This window comes from Mycetomoellerius zeteki, unplaced genomic scaffold, assembly GCF_001594055.1.
Source record: "Mycetomoellerius zeteki isolate Tzet28-1 unplaced genomic scaffold, Tzet1.0 scaffold95, whole genome shotgun sequence".
Lineage (NCBI taxonomy): Eukaryota > Metazoa > Arthropoda > Insecta > Hymenoptera > Formicidae > Mycetomoellerius > Mycetomoellerius zeteki.
This window is the reverse complement of record NW_017257990.1, coordinates 934,766-954,979: the sequence shown is the minus strand read 5'-3', so window position 1 is coordinate 954,979 and position 20,214 is coordinate 934,766. Positions and strand designations below refer to the sequence as shown.

Here is a 20,214-nt window from a genome sequence, read left to right as displayed (position 1 = left end):
ACGTATATACATATATATATCTATACACATATATATATATATACACGTATATATATACATATATATATGTGCGAATAGTCGGGAGAAGAAAGCGCGTCCGGTTCGTGTTTTGTCCTTTAACGTGTGTTGTTTTCTTCGGGATATCCGGTTTCAGAAGAAGAAAACATAGTGGATACTACATAGTGATCGCCAATGCATTCTTCCTGATTCCAAGGTGGATCAGCTAAAGATAAGAACGAGAAGGAACTGCGAGATGACGTGATACGCCAATGGTGCCGGCGTATTAACGCGGATCCGTTCCTCTTCCCTTGATAACGGAGGTCATCGTTGAGTGTCACGGGATGCGACCCGGGCACCCCGGGACGTCTTCTGGACGGATTCGAAAGGCTGACGATCTCTCGACCAGGCTATCCTGACGGTCACGACCGATTCATTTCTCTATATTTTTCGTAAGTAGAATGTAGAAATAGTCAGTGGCTATAGGGATGATCCGACTTGTATGTTTTGAAATCCGGATTGGTTCGACACCGAAGCAATATTCCGTTGGAAAGTATAATAACACTATTAAAGTTTTTATTTTATGTGGCTATGAAGCGCATAATATAACGGTACCAGAATCCGCTAGTAGGTATCGAGATTTAGTTTGATAGGTAAGAATGTTACTTTTTAATGTATTCATAAAAGTTTCAAGTTTGTTAAGTTTCTTAATATACCATTCACGATATATACTTAAGCCTATTCCCAACCTTTCGAGAAATACGTTTTTTCAGGTCTGTTCTCGACGATCCATCGAAAGTTTGAGAAAATTAATAAAGAAAATCTTCTCTCTCGCTAAGCACATTTAATAAATGTAAATATAAACTTAAAGTTAGTTTAAACAAGAATTAGAGAAATGTGTACGATCTACTTAATCAAAGAATTCACGTTGTGATTGATGGTCATAAGATTGGCGAAAATTTCGTGACGCAATTAAGTATCGATCGTTCTGACGATTTCGTGAACGAAGTGACTGTCTGAAGAAATTACCGTTAAAGCGATCGTGACCTCAATTTACTTTTACTGGATTCTGTATATTGATCCGTGTTTCTGCGGATATGTTGAAATAGTTTTGATTGAATTGTTGCGTTGCACGCGCAATCGGAATTAGTAATATAAAGATAAAAAATTCATATTTTGCTTATCGATTAAAAATTAAGATGCGTGCGATCACGCGAAGGACATCGATTGTTCTCCATTTTATTTCTCTCATTATCAGAGAAATCAGGAACTGTATGCACACGCATACGTCCGTGCCGGTGCATAGAATTTCGTCGAATACCGTTCGCGGCCGCACGCTACAAATTATGAAAGTGTGTGAAAGCCTAGAGAAGAGCTAAATACGTGGCTCTCGTTCAATCAGCGAATATCACACGATTGTACGCTTTAATGACCCAATTCAATCGGTTTTAATGACATCAATTGAAAAACGAGCGAAGGATTTAATTTCCGTTATCGACGAATAATGAGAACGCGCGATGAATTCATACACAGTAAACCGGCATTTTACCATATTATTCGACAGATTTTATAAAAAATCGGCCTTGATATTTCTTTAATGAGTCATCGATAACGAAGCAGGTTTTTATTCGTCACAATTTTTTTTTATTCTTAACATTGTAATAGCTCTAACCTTTTAAACATTTTTGTGTTAATTCTGATTGTAAAAAGCAATTCGTCGTCAATCGAGTGATATCTCTATAAATTAGTCGTTACAATTATTCAATTATTTTTAATTTATGGAAGTTGAATAATTAATTCAACTGTCGAAGGACAAGCCATCTTCGCACATCGGATTGCTGTTCTTATGCATAATTGTGCTAGATGCGAACAAAGGAAATGGGTTATAAGTTGATAACAATAACGTATTATGAGTTATGGCGCAACCTAGATATTATCTGTCAAGGAAATTATAATATAGCATCTGATGTTCGTAACTGATCGATGGAACGCCATTGTGATATAAAATATAATGCTGTCGTGACTCTTTATTGTAATTGTTTATCGTCAACAGCGTATGGTCACTGTTAAACGTTTGAACATTTGATGTTAAAGAATTGCGGTATACGCAAAATGCATACATAGAAATATTTAGTACTCGTTAAATGCTGTAGACTTATATTCTTCCGTTCGAGTAAATAAATTGATAATTGCTCTGATTCTAAAAATAAATGTTTTATGCAAATTTCCATACTATTAAAATATTCTTAGAATATGGTTCTTAAATATAGATGCATAATGACAAGCGTGAAATTTTTTATAAATTCGTTTAATCAACATTTACAAATTAAGACGCTCCTTTTTTTTTAACTTTATTAGTATAGTTTGTTCAATATTTACAATGATGTAATATGAAAGGTCACTGTCATCTTTTAATTCACGAAGGTTAACTAATTTACTATAGGATTTATTCAGAGATAAGCAATTATAATTAAAATTGTATTAGCTTCTTGAATAAGAATGTTTAGATGCGACGATCGATAAATGCTCGATATCTCGTAATCATGTATCTCTTGAAAATGATTAGAACAAGTACATAATACATGATTACGAGATATCGAGCATTTATCGATCGTCGCATCTAAACATTCTTATTGTAATCTTTACTCGCAGAGAAAACGTGTATAAAGACCAATATGCACGACTAAGCTTGACCCCCGGCTCTCATCTTGGTAACGGTTGTACGATCCAAGTATCACAACCTGACATCCCCGATAAAGTCGGTCGTAGCGCAACAGGCGCGTCACGTAATATTGCACATATTGCATCTCCACGTATTAACATCATTCGATGTACCTACGAAGAGTAACGCGACAGAATCTATACGAACTATAGAATTATAGACGAAATATAAAATTAAAAATTAATTTTTTATTTTTAAAACTATCGGAAGCAATATCATCTTGGAAAGTCCTCTTGAAGATATCACTATTCATGGCAAATTTTATATCTTTTCTCATTTCTTAGAATATGAAATTTATGTGAAATTTATGCATATATGATCCAGATGATTTAAATATCGTTGGTAACGACGTTGCACGGAAACCCAAATGCGTTTATACATTAGCAAAGTATAAATAAAAATAAATATATTCGAACGTGAAAGTAGCGTTCTTACCGGGAAAAGACAGTTGTCAAGAGATATTTTGAATCTCACTCGTGCAGTAAATAGGAAAAAAAAATGATCGCTCGATCGCCGTCTGTCTCCGTCTAAGACTCGCGCCTTTCGTCGCAAACGATCGGATAAAAGCCGAGTGGCACCCATGTCGGTCGAATCAAGATTGCATCCACACGAGAGAAGGATCGTGTGCAGTTATCCCTCGACAAGATGATGACGTGCGTGCGGCCGGCAATTTAAAGTGCCATTTGCTTCCTGTGATAGGGAACAACGGCCTCGTTTCGACATTCAATACACTGCCGTTAAGTATTTATGTATAACTGCTTTAATTGTCACGGCATAATATACGAAAGTAATTTATTAAACTACGCGTTTATGAAATCGTATATGTTTGGCTAAAAGAAAAGAAAAAGAAAAAAGGAACAAAAACAATACAAGTTAAGAACAGCGAGTCTTATCGGAGCGTGACGTCCTTCAGGGTATACTGAAGAGAATCCTAAAGATTCGTCTGTTTTACCGATTAAGATTTACACACAGACGATTTATGTGTCAGTGATATATCACTACTATTACATCAATATCTCATGCACACATATATAAATTTTCGTAGCGTTTTAATTGGACTTCTAAGTCCAATTTTAAGAATTCCACGTTGTTTCTTCGTGCAATCTACTAGTCTGTGGACTACTATTTCGTAAGTACAGATTGCACAACTTTTTATATCAAGCAAATGTTGTCACGACGTGACAGCGCCATATCGGACTAAGAAATAGTAAAGATCTCAAAATTAATGCGTATACTGTAATCCTGGAAAAGGATTTAAATTTTCGAATCTGTAGAAGAAGAAAAAATTTTTCAATTTATAAAAGTTTGTAAAATTCGCCTTAAGGGGATCTTAAAGACATTTGTTTTACCGATTAAACACTTAATTGTTATACAAAAATTAAGTGTTTAATCGGTAAAACAAATGTCTTTAAGATCCCCTTAAGGCGAATTTTACAAACTTTTATAAATTGAAAAATGGGAAATTGAAAAATAAACACGCAAAAGATAAAAATACAAGACGCAGAGAATAAAAGAAGCAAATAAATATGCATAAGAATATCAACGTAATTTGTTTTTAAACTAATTTCTTAAAACAATTGATTAAATGCTTCTAATTTTTTAAAAAACATTAATATCTATCTATTTTTCTAATTCCTGAGAAAAAAAGGTTACATAATTCAATAGATAATGTAGAACATTCTATAAGTTATCGCGCCATCACGTAATACTAGTCGATATTCGTTTCTATTTTGAATTGCTTGAAAAATGGAGGAAATCAGAAATAAATCAAGCCTACTGTAGAGTAGAAAGACTTCAAACGCAAGTTTTATTACCACGCTTGTAAGCTTTAAATGCTGCAGAAACAGGATATTAAACTATTCACTTTCAAACTATGTGTAATGATAAAATTAGGAATGCATGAGTATTCTTGCAGAATAATAAGTAAATTATTTTCTGTAAGTAATTATTATTATGGTATTGAAATCTGGTATAGAACGTGCATTTAAACAACTAAAAGAATATTCATACAATTAAAGTATACTCATCTCGAGTACATTAATGTCATTCGAACATAACAGACAGTATATAGATATGCACGTTCAGTTGTCATAAAGTGATACCGGTTTATGTCATCGAAGTCGTTCGTGAAATAATCGATTTAATCTGATCAAATTCAAGTACGTATTTTCAGTGTTCTGGTATATATTTACCCCAGATTTGATTATATTCGACATTATTAATTATTTCGCAATGCGAAATTCGATGTTAAATATATTATAGCGTCGTTGGTTTTCTCGAATTATTATTCAATTATACGAAATTTAGATATTTGATCATGCCAAGAACGGATATTTAGTCGAATGATTCTTTAACCGTTGCTATTACTGCTATTCCGATCGCACGATGCAACGGATTCTGTGAAATTCATCGGTCCAAGCCGGACAACTGTACGTAAACCGTTCGCTTAAACTTCACAGATATTGTAACTGTACGCGGCATAAGTGATACATAAATTCGCATGGAGAATTGGATCTAGCGAACTATAAATGTGCTTTTAAAGTATAATAGCTTTGATTTATTAACATCGCTATGCACTGTGAGAGAAAACTTTTTTTAAGAACTTATCTGGGATAAATTATTACTGTTAACGTATGTATAAAATGAAAGTAATTTTCTCATGCTTAGGTAGATAAATCACATATTTTAAATTATAATTTGATCTTAATTATAAATTGTTATTACGTCTTGCATAGACTCAAGATTGATATAATCTTAAGACAATAAATATTTAATATTAAAAAAAGAATAAAATGAGAAATAGTGTAGAGTTTTTGAAATATCTTAAAAATAATTTGACGATAGACACATATGTTTTATTATTGTTACGTTAGTTAATTTTTTATTAATACTTAAGACGTTAAATTTAATACTTTTGTAACATAATGAGTTTGAGAAAGAAATTGATTATTAACGTTCTTATTCTTAAATATTAATATATAATTAGGATACTATATATATATTAAGTTTAAAGAAATTATTATTATCAAGTCGTGAATGTCGTGGTATTCATTTATGCTGCGACAATACGTAAGTAATTATGAATATCATGTCAATTAATAATTGATGTATTTAGTTATCTATCTTATTTTCTATTATACAAAGAAACACATGATGCCATACTGTGTCGCTGTGTAAAACATACATATAATAAACGAGCCCCGGAATTGCGTGGCACCGACGAAAGCGTGCTGTATTGAATCAAAAGAGTTCCCGTTGTACTTTACTTGATATACGTGGCACGTATGTGTGTGTTGTGTACCACCAATTGCAGACGATATTGCACGACAGAATGCTATCTCGCTCTCGAATCGCAAAGATCGACGATGGGACGAGACTGGTGAAATCGTCTGTTATAGAGCGTCCCCACCGTTCTATTCGCGCCACGATCTATCCTTCTCTAGATAGATTACCCCCCTTTTTTCTCTTTCCTTCTCCCCTCGCACAATTAGGGTTAATTAGCACGCGTAAGCGAGAAATCGCAATTGGAGCAGGCGAACGTACGAGTCAGCAGTAGCATGCAGCAGTAACAGCATCACTCGCTCTCTCTATTCGACTTTCCACAAAATCGTCCTCGCTGGACTGCACACATATGTCGTCATTCCTCCTGTCTTTCTCTCGAGCGAGCACACTGAAACCGGTCTAATTTCGATGATTTCAATTCTCGGAACTACGTGTATGAAAGAATGGACCTTTGATATAAAATAGCGCAATAAAAGAATTAAGGCAAGTGTCATTTATGATGCATGATATTAATTATCACGCTACGCCGCATGAAACAAACGTGAAGAGTAGTAGTTTTTTTTTACTTTTTTCGAAAAAATAAATAAATGACTAATGAAATTCGTTTTGTAAAATTTTCATTTTTCCTTTCGATATAGAAACACAAATTAAAATTTTAGCTTATGAGCAATTTTCATCATTGATAAAAGTAAATATATTATATGCCAGTATATTAAATCGTTTCTACGTCTATGTGTATCGAAGATTTGAATTCATTGAAAGTATGCCGATTATTATTGAATCGCCTCGTGGATATTCACCTTGTGGAATTCTAAAGCTATCAGCGGTTAAATTGTCAATTTAAATAATACTGGCGATTTTATGGGATAACTGGCGTAGGATAACTTCTTTAACACTCTTCATCTTTCTCTGTAGTGGTTAGCAATGAAAGAAGAAATCGCGGAGGTGTGCAATGGAATTACATAAGATGGAGAATGCAGATGCATCGTGCACGAGCATGCGTAACGAGTCTTTATCTGATCCGTAGAAATATCTTAATGCTATAATGTCATTAGATGATACGATACATTTAGAATATTATACATTTTATAAAAATTTTGAAAATTAACGTTACCATGTTGTTTTATGATGACCGTGAAAATATCAATCGACTGGTTTGGCTGCGCCAAAGTATAATTAAGACACTCATCGTGTCTCTAGATCATGAATCAAATCTGGCGAATCGATGTTTTTTGCAGAAATCGTGGAATCGTTTAGATTGGCAGAATCATCATTATATAGCCACGTGGTACAGCCACTATGACTCAGCTATCATATATTTTATATACGCAACATTGACGAATAATTTATCAGCGACTGACGTAAGCAAATAGAGGATTATCAACGAGAAGGATTACACATGCGAGAGATTTTATTGTATAGACAATTTTTACGCGCTCAGGATAAACGCATTTTGTTACGAGGAAGGCAAGAGTTCGCGGTTATGTTTTTCGATCGAGAACCTTGAGATCTAATCATGATTATGAAAGATACATATTTACCTATTTAATGACGTTGCGATTATATTAACGCGTGATTAAACGCATGAAAGGATTATTTCCAATAAGATTTTATTGGCAATCTCGAGTTCGCGTGCGAATAGATCGTGACGGATATATATTATATATATATATATATATATACATACGATAGAAAAATAGGCTGATATTATTTACTCTTTACATTTTCCATAAGTATGTCGTTTAACTTTATTCATCTAATGAAAGCTGTATTAAAAAGATTTAGTAAAGAGATTTTGTCTTAATATTGAAGTTATGACATTAAAGTGAAAGTTAATTATCACGGTTATAATATAGGCTAATATTATTAATTTTATCTCATTTATCATACTCTTTATTTCACGTCTCAGAAAAAATGAGAATTACTACTAGCAATAAAGAGATTAGAGATAAGAAATAATATTGCTATCTTTAATCTTAAAGAATTTCTCTCAAAGAGCAAGAAATTCTCTCCCGCTTGGGACAAAGAGCAATAATATTTGTTAATTTTTTCGTCGAATCGGAGATTCCCAAGAAAAGTGAGTCAAACTTTGCTCACATTTTCGGCTTGTTAACCTGCTTTCTCTTAAATGTTAGCCGTGTCGTCATTTATAAATTCTGTTGCGTTGATCGTAAATAAATGCTGAACTGTTTTTGAATATGTCTATTTACCGTCAAGTTCCTCCTCAGCTTATGTGTGATTTAACATTAACTTACTTTGTTTCTTATTGCAATCATCGGTATTTCTTTTTAATTTATAATATGAACGGGTTTTGTCTTATTCGATTATTAAGAAAATCGACTATGAAAATTATTGATCCATTTAGCATCTGTAATTTTGGAGCGAATTAATAAATATATTAATAGAAAGTATATTAAATATGTTTAAACGTATGTAAAACCTGGAAACTTTTGAATATACGTTTTTTTGAGTGTCCTTTATTGAATTATTATGATTTGAAATTTGACGATGAGAAAGAGAGGGGGGAGGAGGAGAGGGAGAGAGAGACAAGAATGCCGTATAAATTAAAACATAGGAAACAATGTAATTATGAAAATCAATTTTGTCAAATCTTGATCAATAAAAATCTGAAAAGTACAACAGCTTATTCATTAGTGAAAAAGTTTCGACCTATTTACAAGAGAAAAATTTCAGAAAATATTCAAATTTCTCTTTTGATAAACATAGACTCAACGTAATGGAAGGGTTGTATTGAACGATGACGATTGAATCGATATAAACACGTTCGTTCCGCGCAATTTACGTTCTGGCCGGTCGATCCGCTGTTGTGCGGGATTGCTAATTCCAAACGGGACGATAAGAACGGGCCTGAATTAAACGGGAACGAGGTGGCATCGCGCTCGCACGTACACAAGTTACACTTTCGTATTGCAATTGCAACGTCGTTTATCGAACTTGGGGCGTGACGGTAGATCAAATAAATAATAGTTAATTAGTGATTCCTTGAATATAGACAATTGCTTAATTTAAGAAGTCAGATATTGTATTGCCGTCGAAAAATCATCAAGCGAAAATCGTGCAAAAAGTGCATAAATTTGATCATTATATGTATATACTACGATTACTAGAGTCTTTCACATATGCATTTAATCGCCGGTTCAATTATGTTCGTAATATAACATCGCAATCGATTATATAAAGGAACTGTATATATAATTTTATTGAAGTTATCTTCAAGAATATATCTCTTCATCCCTTCTAGCAACATTTTGTATCATGAAAATTCGAATTAATGATTTTTTTCGAAGACTTAATTATATATCGTAAGATCAGTGTCAATCTTGTGTGCATCTATAATTATTATCGCTGTAACATAGTTTTTTTTTATACTGTAAATAACTTCAATATGTAATCTATAAAATTATTTATTTGGAATAAACAAAAATATTTTAATTTAATAATTATTGTGATTAAAAGTTCTTCAAAACGTATTCTTTTTATAGTATATTTTTTATCAATGCTTTTTTAAAAAAGCTACTAAAAAAGAAAGAGAAATTGGTGTACTTTTTCTTTCAATACATCTCTGTATACTGAGAGAATTTTAATTAACATATGATAGAGAGTTAGCAGGAAAAAATTATTATTCTATTATTATAAATACTGTCACTAGATTAAATATTTCGTAGGTATAAAAAGTATGACAAACACATATAGACGCATACACAATAAAGCAAACGTAGCAGAGGTAGAGTCTTCATAGAAAATCCTAGGTTGCGGTCAAACTTGATCCTGAGAGTCCGCCATCATCGCCTAGGTTTAGAGGGAAAGGAAAGGAAGAGACTAGGGAGAGACGAAGAGAAATATCGTCGGGCAAAAGACCCGAGGTTGTCAGGAAGGGAGGAGGTTAGTTGAAGCGAAGTGCAAAAGGTGAAAAACAGTTTGCCATCAGCATAACCGGTTCCACGTATCTCCGGCGAGCGGGTCTCGCGCTCCTTCTCTCTCTCGTTTTCTTTTGCTCTCCTGAGACTCGCCCGGTCCGGCCAACGGGGTTTCGCCCGACAGGGTCGCTCGCTTTCTTGATGATAGTCGAGTACTGGTTACCAGTAGCGGGTGTCCTTATACAGTTAAAGACATTATCTCGTCTCTTGCCCCAAATTCTGTCAACTAGTCATGGATTACTTTGTAGCTTTCGTATCGTTTACTTGCGGATAAATCATTTGTCTTATTTCTTCTTCTTGAAAAGAATGATTTCCCAACGTTCCAACTAAAACAGTATCGTGATTTAATAAATAAGAATCCCTGGATTTTAATTTGGATTGTCACCCATTGAGTTTACCCTTTTCTAGACATATCTCTTTCTTAAATTTATTTCCGATAATCTTTAAATTATTCGCAAAGAGTTATTTTAAAAATTGAAAAATACGAACTGAAACTTTTGTTAAATTTTTATTAATTTTTAGCGAAATTAATTGCTTGTGAATAAATTTTTATCAATATATCTCCAAGATCTTAACAAGAATAGAAAAAATAATTTTTGATCAAATAATAAAACAATCAGCATAATTTTGTCTTTGTTACTCGCACGATCGTTTTTACAATTCAATCGACACTTTGTGGACAACGAGCTTTCCTGTTTCAGATTCGGTCCTCGGAGGAAGAGGACACGGTTAAATTCACAGAGGAAGATTTATACGGAGATTTAACAATCCAGTATCGTCCAGGTGTTGATCGGAAAGACATCTCGGGAAAACCAACAGGATGACAACGATACAGAGTTGTGGCGGCAGTTCATCAAAATGCGCGAAGCGTGCCTTCGTCTTCGTGTTCGCTTGGGGACTGCTGATGATCGCGGTGGTACAGTTTCGTCACTTGGAAAACAGAGTTTTGCGTCAGGACAGTGGTCCCACGGCCGAGGACGGCAACCTGGTGGAGGTCGGTAGCATCAACAACGATCGAGGTGCGAGTCGAGATTCTTCAGGGAGTTTGAGTCTATCCCGAATTCTCTTGGAAAGGTCGTCACTGAGCGATTTTACCAACTTTGGCGGCGGCAACGGCCCTCTGCTGACCACCCTAACTACTCTTAAAAACCGTTTAGAAGCGACGATAAATCCGCTCGAGCTGGAACCTTTGCTAGATAAAAGACCTGCCAAGACCGAACAGCAATTAATCGAGGAGATCGCCGAAAGAATACCGAGTTTACCGCTGAGCGATTGGTCCAAAAATAGCAAACTGACAAAACGGAGCAATGAGAGCTGCGCTAAATACCCACAGATCTACGATTTAGAATTCAATAATATCTATTGGCAAACGTTGCGAACTAATAATGGCACGTTTCAATTTTTCGGTGCTTTTTACGACAATCGGAAATTATCCAAGATTGGGCCGGCAGTAAGGATCGTTAGCATGATCGATCGGATTGAACCAATCGTGAAGACGTATTGTCAATTATGGTACGAAGGCGAGAATGAGCCCAAGATTGTCGAGACGCTCGAATACAAGTACATATGGTATCCTAAATGGGGCAATTACAAGCAGGGCATTTATCAGCCATACGTGATAGCATGTAGGGTGCCACCACAAACGTACGGTAAGCCACCGTCGTCCATCTCCATAGTGGAGAAACGTTGCGACACGGCCACCAACCATCTCCGCGTAATTTACAACAAGCCCAAACGTAAAAAGGACTTTGCAGTGTGCGTAAAGGGTCTGGACTTTCTGCACGAGGATCTGTCGGTTCGACTAGTTGAATGGATCGAGCTGATCAGCCTGTTGGGTGCTGACAAAATCTACTTTTACGAGCTGCAGGTGCACCCGAACGTGACCAAGGTGCTGCGGCATTATCAGCGTCTGGGTATGGCGCATGTGACCCCATTGACCCTGCCCGGCGGACAGCCTAACGTACCCGCCTTCCAGCACATGTATCTCACGAAGAAAACCAATCACAAGCGACAAAATGAACTAATACCTTACAACGATTGTTTGTATAAGCACATGTATGAGTATGAGTATATCGCACTGTTGGACGTCGACGAAGTGATTATGCCCGTGAAGGACGCGACCTGGCAAGAGCTGATGCACCGGGTATTGCCCAAGGCCCTACAAATACGGAACGAGACCCGTGCCTCGTACAACGTCAGAAACGTCTACTTCCTCGACGACCTACTGCACTCTCATGGTTACTTCAAGGACATACCCAAGTAAGTAAGGTTTCCACTTTCACGCCGCGCACAAATCGACTGTCCGTGAAGGGAATGCGAAGGTGGATGGCTCGCAAATAGGTACTCGGTATACGTCGGTAATCAGAGTCACGAATTTGTTTTTGCGACGAATTAACGAAAATTATAATCTTGAAGGAGAAATAGGAAGTTTGATAATTGAATGAATTTGTTTGTTGAGGAAAAATTTACGTATAATATGATTCTTATTATATGTATATATATATATATACGTTCATATCTTCATTTTAATTTTAATAAAGTGATCGAAAAAATTAACTGTGTGACATATGAAAAACTGATCGTCATAGTTTTGCTTTGAGAAAAAAATGTTTCTATGTCGATTTTGAATTGGAATTTATAGTTAATTCTGAACATCTTCAAATCTTATTATCTTCTCTAAGAAATTTCAACTCACAAGATATGTATTCTTGATTTTAACATTTTTCTCATAGGTATATGCACATGCTTCAACACGTGTATCGTTCGAAGAATTTTACGAAACCAAATCAATACATCAAGTGCTTCCATAATCCAGAACGAGTGGTCACTCTGCACAACCATTTTCCCCTGGCATGTCTGGGTGCTGGATGCACCAGTTATCCTATCGAGACCGAGGATGCGCAACTACAGCATTATCGCGCCGATTGCGTGCGATCGTTAAAGAAAACATGCGTGGAATATCGAGAGAATAGTGTGGTAGACACGACGATATGGCGTTACAAGGATAAGCTAATCAACAGAGTCACCGACACCCTGAAAACTCTCGGCTTCTTCGGGTCGAGATAGCGTCAGAGATTGATCTCCCTCTTTTTTTACTTTCGTTTCTTTCTCTCTCTCGTGAAGATTTGATCGGTTGAGAAGCGATGAATCTATCAGCGGGAGGTAATTGCCGGTGGGACTTGATCAGAGATTTAATTGAACAGATAATAGGGATTGGTGTAACCGATAGAGTGGATTCATTTCTAGTGACAGCGTAATACCGCGTCTTTTATTTCTATGTGTTGTTGCGTGCGTGTGTGAAAAGAGCGTGGATCGATAACCTTTGTCTGATGATAGTGCTGTCAGTATATATATAAGTATATAGTCGTGTCTTGAACGACAAATATTCTCAGCCTTATTAAATAAGGTTATCAATCAAGAACATTATTTGACTTGAGACCGGAACAATTGATCGTTTGTGAATTAATTTAATATAGAAATTCATTATATCGCCTAAAGTAAAGTAGCGTATATAAAAAACGGGATTTAATTTTTTAAGTTTTTTAAGCACACGCACAGTCTTTATTAAAGTTGATTCAATTCTAATAAAAAAATTATCGAGCAAATCCATATTCTAAATCTTAGCTGAATAAAGTCGCAAGCAATTTATGATGAGAAATTATTATAGTCAATTTATGCCAGTCCTATTAACACGATAATTTTCAGGCATCCATTAGCCCGCGAAATGAAAATTATCTCTAGGCTGAGCGTAATTGCAGTTTGATTTGTATCGACAACGATACGCAAATTTTTGATTCGAATGGCAAATTGAGTGACCGGATTATATTCGTAAGAAAACTGCAGTATTCTTTTTCTTCATTTTTTGTAAATAATTTCTCTCATATAAGTCTTATATATGCTCAATATGAAATATCAGTTTGCGATTGATCGATAGCCATAGCGAATAAGTGCAATGTATTAGTAGACGGATTATATTTGGATACAATATACGGATTACACGTAACATTAAATTTAATAAAAGTTAACGCGGACTTTTAAAGTTGCATTTAACAAAGCGTATAAAGAAATTATATAAAAGAAAAATGAAGGCGCGAAATTATTAGTTACATTATAGGTGTGTTATGCCGAAAATATATTTAGACAATTACAATAAAATATATAAAAATTTTTTTAATGTCTAATCGAGACATTAAAATTATGTTTTGGAATGGTACTAAAAGGTATTGACACATACCATTCCGACGACTGAAATGCTGTGAGGTGTATAAGCATCAATATTGTAAAGACTATTTTTGATTTAACCAGTTTTCCGCAATCACGAAGCAGTTTGATTTTTGTAAATTTTTAGTACAAAAATTAAAATGAAACTGTTTCAATTTTTATCGCACTTGATAAGAGAGAAAATGAATAAAGAAAATATTATGGTCAGTATGGTACAAACTGCGTTATGGGAGCGCACTATCAGCGTTATTGTGCCATTTTAATTTTATTGTTCATTAGACATAAAACAAGGAAAGAATAACACAATAGCGCTGATAACTTCCCGTACGTAATCATGGTTCTATATTTATTTCAATTTTGATTGGTATTAGAATATTAAATTAAATAATTCCAAATATCATAGCCTTTATTAATGAGAATATGAAAGTATGATCCTTTTTTCTCATTTGTTTATAACCGCTTCGTGATTTTGGAAATCTTTCTTTCTTATGATGAACCTCGATCGCTTTCTATACGATGAAAATCGATTGTTATTTACTATTCGACATAAATGTCGGTTGTAAACATAAGAGGGCGATTCATGTGTCATCATGAGATATATCGATATAAAGGGACCATTGTAGATACGAGTCAATAAAAGTCAGAAAAGTCGATTCGCATGACGTCATTGGTCTATATGCGAGAATAAAATAATATTGTATTTTTTGAAACTTAAAAACTGTGGGCTGTTTTTCAAGCTGAAATATTGGCAGATAAAATGGCATATTTCATTTTGTCTTATTTAATTAAATACTGTTTTTATTTATGCTTATTTAATATAATATGTAATATTAAATAATATGTAAAAATTATTATATGTTATTATACAATAATATGTTTCACGCCCACAAGTAGCTTTTAGTTAATACTATGTTGAACATAAATGACTCAGAATGAAAAAATATAATATTAAAATAAAATGACAGTAAAATTAGCTGACACCAATTTATTTAAGAAGGGAATTGTTCTTTAAACTGAGCTAAGAAAAACAGTGAATTTCTCGCGTAGTCAATTAATAATAATTGTGCTGTTTTACACGATAAAAATTTTTTGTTTGTTGCAACAATCCTTTAATGTTTGTCTTCAAGATATTTGTTTGTAAGGTAATAAATTATTACAAGAAGATATAAACATATCTTTCTCTAAATATCCTGCATTTATTATTGTTTACCAGCACATATAAGTCTATGTAAATTTATATCTAGGCGGATTGCATATAGATATATATAATTTTGGAATGTGTTCGCTTTAGCTTGTAGCGAGTGTCATTTGAAATGCTCATTGTCTTATCGTGTGCGTGTCCAAATTGTCGGATGTTATCAGTATGATGAGTCAGCACGACGTTCGACATGTGTCAGGATAATCGATGGCGATTGCAGTATAAGCTCCCTCCATCAACCAAGCGACGACGTGCGGTATCGAAAGAGACTTCGAAATGCAACTATTAACGTTTTCTTTCCTATTAATTGTTAAGTCAATTACATTTATTTTATTCGTCTAAGTTTCCGAAGGTATTTCGACATCTCTTGGGATAGAGCATTACTATTTTCTAAATATAAGAATAATTTTACGTAAATAAATACATTTGAAGTGCTCTTCTTTAGAACAGCAGTTGGTTTTTTTTAACATTGAGGTAATTTTGTGCTTAATGAATGTCGATGAAAGTGAAAGCCCTGAAAACAAATTAGAATTTACAGAAAATATCGCGAAAGTATATGTATCAAACGACGTAACTTAATTTAAATTGCAACTTTAATTTAAGGAAATGTGATAATATAAGCATAATAACTTTTTCATCAATAACAATTTTCATTTCATTAAACAATTTAATTTTTAATATTATAAGTAGGAGTTGTAATTTATTATTATCACTAAGCTAAAGTTATTTAATTTTATTCTAACTGTATTACATTAAAAAACGTTTACATTAAAAAAAGTTTTAAAAAATTTTCAGATTTATTATATATAATATATACATTCATAAAACATAAAAATTATCATTTTTTAATTCCGATTCGTATACATCATTATGGTTTTAAGACAAATAATCCGCGTGGTAATTGAAATAACTTTGCCGACTGACAATACTGCAGCATAGGGTTTCATATAATTTCTTTCAATAAAATATATTATATATATACACCGATAAATAAGGTAACTGTAAATAACTGATGAATAGCCTTCCGAGGGTATAAGGTTTGTCAAACGATTTCATTATTTTCCTACCAACAGAAAATTTAATTTAATGCAAAATTTGTATATTGCATATAGAGAAAATATAAACTCCATATAGAGTTTATACTTTCTCTTTTAAAAATATAGGAAGCAATGAAATTTTTCACATATATTTATTAAAATTGTAATCATGAAATTCTAGTAAACATATGTGAAAAATTTTATTGCTTTCTATATATATTTAAAACATAGTCGATTTTCGGGCTTGTATTTGATTTTTCAGCAATTAATTCGAGTTTTGCTAACTTTGTGAAGACGCAATTCTTTCGCAAAATTCTGAAATATTATTGCACTAATCTTTTGTATGTTGCGCTCATTTCATCAATCCCATTTTTCTCTGCAAATAGCCATCACTAAAAATAAAACACCTTCCCTAGTCTTTGATTTCGTGGAGAATCGCATAGTATGGTGTGTTCCTGCGTGCTTTTCCCCGTCGCCACACGGGCGGATTTACATGATCGGTGGCCTCATGTTTATTCATGTAACCCCCGTATGGTCAAATTAATACACGCCGCTGCGATAATTACCGATGCCAGACACATATTCGCCTCGGCGTTCATCGCGGTCACGCGTTGTCGCATTATTTATCGGGATTCATCGCATTATTTATCGAGACTCATCCAAGTATATTGTACTATAATTAATACTTCTATCAATAAAGAAATTTGGAATATCTATAAGTTAGAATTATGAATTTATTATAATTTATTATAATGCAATTTATAAGTTATAATGTAACTTTTCAGTCTCTTTTTGTGATGGTCTCAAACTTCTATGTCATGTCCCGTTAAACGTGAGAGTCTCTGATTATAGATGGATCCCGCGTACGAGTTACTCCCTTCTCCACGTAGCTTTCCGTACAAAATTTCAACGCCGAGATAAATTTGGAACAACCGCTTCGCGGATGTAACTCAACTACGCTCTATGTTTCTGCCTTAGTTTCGTATCAAGAATGTGCGAGAATCACACGCGTGTCCTTATGACGAAAATCGTGCTCGGGTATTTACGGGTGAACGCGAAATATATCCTGTGTTAAAAGAGAGATTATTCGAAGTTTTGAAGAATTATCCAAAGATTCGAGAAACGATCGAAATAGATTTATCTTTCGTGGCTGTATGATTACGATTAATTACAGTTATCAGCAGCTCTCTGATGTAACTTTAAATACTTTAAGTAGGCATTGTGTACGTTCGATATATTTTATAATTACACTAAAACATATCCTTCTTGAATTTTTAATTTATATTTATTATTTTATTACTCTCATATTTCATAGTTAATTTAAAGTTAATATTATTTCTTTAACAAGCATTGATAATTTATTAAATAATTAAAATAATCAAAGGCTTTACCGATATAAATATTAAATCACGTTAATTTATTTTAATGCGAATAATTTTATAATAGACGATAAAATTGATACAAAATATATTAATACAAAATAAATTAAAATACATATAATAAGTTTTAATTTAAAATTCAATTATTTAGAAAAAATTTCATTTTCATAGACAATCATGTTAAGCCTGAAATTACTTTAAGTCAACGTTCTCATTCCGTTCGTATTCTTTTTTCTTGTATTTGTAATCACTGTTGTAAATATAACAATTTTGGTATTTAAAAAAAATACTTGACTACCCCACTCCAAGAAAAGATATAAATCAACTGAGCATAAATCGAGAAAAAGTATAAATCAATTTCGAGATAAAAAAACAGATTGTTTAATCATTAATAATAGGCGAATTTTTTAATTCATCGATTGATTAATCGTATTATGCGCAAATGCAACTTTTATAAAATAAAATTACATTTGCGCACAGTGCGATTAATCAATTGATGAATAAATTTAAATTCAAAATTGGCCCTGATTTATAATGACAAAAAATTGTATTTATAGCAATAACGATTTATTTGTAAAACACGCTTGATTAAAAAAAATATGAAAATATTGAATAATTTCTCATTAATTATATATAACATATGTGCATCAGAAAAGAGTTTTTCCACCAATGCACAATTACATACATTATATATATATTTATACACATAAATATTTATATAATGTAATTATATTTTTTTAGAAAATGATGCTAATATAATATGACTTATTATTATTTAATTATCATTTGGATTTATTTAATTATTATAATATTATTTTTATATAGTTCCTTACTACTTGTTTTAATAATATTTTTTTCGTGTAAAGTTAATGGAAATTTCCAACCTTAATTTGTGTCTAGAAGTAGTAAATACATACAGAAGAATAAGGATTCTTTTATATATATATATATAAGGATTCTTATATATATATATATTGATTTTCTTGGAACTTATGTAGTTTATTTACCTCAAGGCTGTACTAGATACGTTCAATACGAATAAATTCGCTGTTTGCAATAGTTATTGCACATACAAAAAAAAAGAATAAAAACGGAATGGGAGCACCGACTTTTTTTCAATACTTTTAATCTCGTAATACATAAAACGCGTGAATTTAAAAAAAATGTTAATAAAGCTTTGATATTTACTGTTATATATTCTTAAAAATATATAGTAGTGATATGTGAGAGAAATATTTTGCATTTAATCGTTTGTCACATAATCCGATATTTCTCATACGTACATGATTATTTATTGATGGTTATTTGATATTTATATATTCGTGACGTATAGGGAAAAGCAAAAGTTAAAAAAGTTATTTAAAAAGCTTTTTGATTTTATAGACTTTTCCTTTTCCGTTTATCACAGAATCGAAAATCGACGCAATATTAGTTACGTGCTCTCCCCCTCTCTCTCCCTCTCCCTCTCTCTCTCTCTCTCTCTCTCTCTTCTTGATATATTTATAAATTCTATTTTCTTGCATTTAAATTTGCAATGATTATTTCCTTTTATATTTAAATCAGTCTATCCAAATTTATGTCGATCAGTTTGTCTTTAAACAATAATATTAAATAGAAATATTAAATTCCATAACTATATATGTACATATATATAAAATCAATAAATTCATTACGTGGAATCAGAGAGAAAATCTAATTATTAGCAATTAAAGCTAAGTGATGAAGGTAAAGCGCGGTTTCGCGCTCGCTATGTAAATGGAAAATCTAATAAGAGGATACCCGCGATCTAAAGGAGGCAAGTAGAAAATGCCGCGCTCGCGAACGGAAGTGTTCGACGTGGTGGAAATGGAGAAACCGTCGAGATGCATCAGATTCCTCCGGCTGCTGTGGAAATTCAGCAGATGCATCTTCTCTCACGTGACATTAATCTCTTTGGTGGTTGCTTATTGTCTAATCGGCGCATACGCTTTCGAGTCACTGGAGGCGAAACATGAGAAGGAGGTAAATTGCGAGACTATTAGTAAATACTAATAACTAACCCTTCAATGCCATTCTCAATGGCTTTTTTTTTCCGAAAAATCGTATTTTTTAAAACTTCTGTACTAACTTTATCGCTTATAAATTTTTTTACATGTTGTTGTATTCCTTAATGCCTGGCGTTTTGATTTAAAAAATGTGTTACAATGTTTATTCTTATAAAAGTTATAAGTTATAAGCAATTAAAGCTGGATTGGATAGCTATACACAGTGTGCTGCACTCACGATTAAACAATATAACAACGTAAGCATTGAAGGGTTAAGAATCTCAATTTTCTTTCAGTTATACATTTTACATTATTACATTTGAACTAATCTTGAAATATATTATACATATACGTAACATTTATGTATAAACAACTTGATCAACCATTTATTAAGTTCAGATTTTGTTTAATCATAG

At 33.1% G+C, this 20,214-nt stretch overlaps 2 protein-coding genes across 6 annotated transcripts in view; both read left to right on the top strand.

Moving 5' to 3' along the window:
- The first annotated feature begins 28 nt into the window (after positions 1-28).
- Positions 29-14,534, top strand: LOC108730719 (uncharacterized). The gene is made up of 3 exons (XM_018460602.1): positions 29-449; positions 10,641-12,198; positions 12,672-14,534. The coding sequence occupies exons 2-3, from the start codon at positions 10,760-10,762 to the stop codon at positions 13,003-13,005; spliced, it is 1,773 nt and encodes a 590-aa protein (XP_018316104.1). The 5' UTR covers positions 29-449; positions 10,641-10,759; the 3' UTR covers positions 13,006-14,534.
- Positions 14,535-17,436: 2,902 nt separating this feature from the next.
- The window catches only part of galene (potassium two pore domain channel subfamily K member galene), a 17,213-nt gene continuing 14,435 nt past the window's right edge, over positions 17,437-20,214 (top strand). The window contains exons 1-2 of one of the 5 annotated variants that reach the window (XM_018460609.1): positions 17,437-17,607; positions 19,567-19,775. In XM_018460609.1, coding sequence (XP_018316111.1) covers positions 19,581-19,775 — 195 coding nt within the window. In that variant the 5' untranslated portion in view covers positions 17,437-17,607; positions 19,567-19,580. Of the gene's footprint in view, positions 17,619-19,477; positions 19,776-20,214 lie in introns of those variants that run through there. The other 4 variants (XM_018460608.1, XM_018460607.1, XM_018460606.1 and 1 more) reach the window with 4 other exon arrangements.

Coding starts and splice junctions, on each gene's coding strand:
- LOC108730719 (XM_018460602.1), top strand. CDS start 10,760: ATGACAACGATACAGAGTTGTGGCGGCAGTTCATCAAAATGCGCGAAG. Junction 12,199..12,671: donor TACTTCAAGGACATACCCAA/GTAAGTAAGGTT, acceptor TTTTTCTCATAG/GTATATGCACATGCTTCAAC.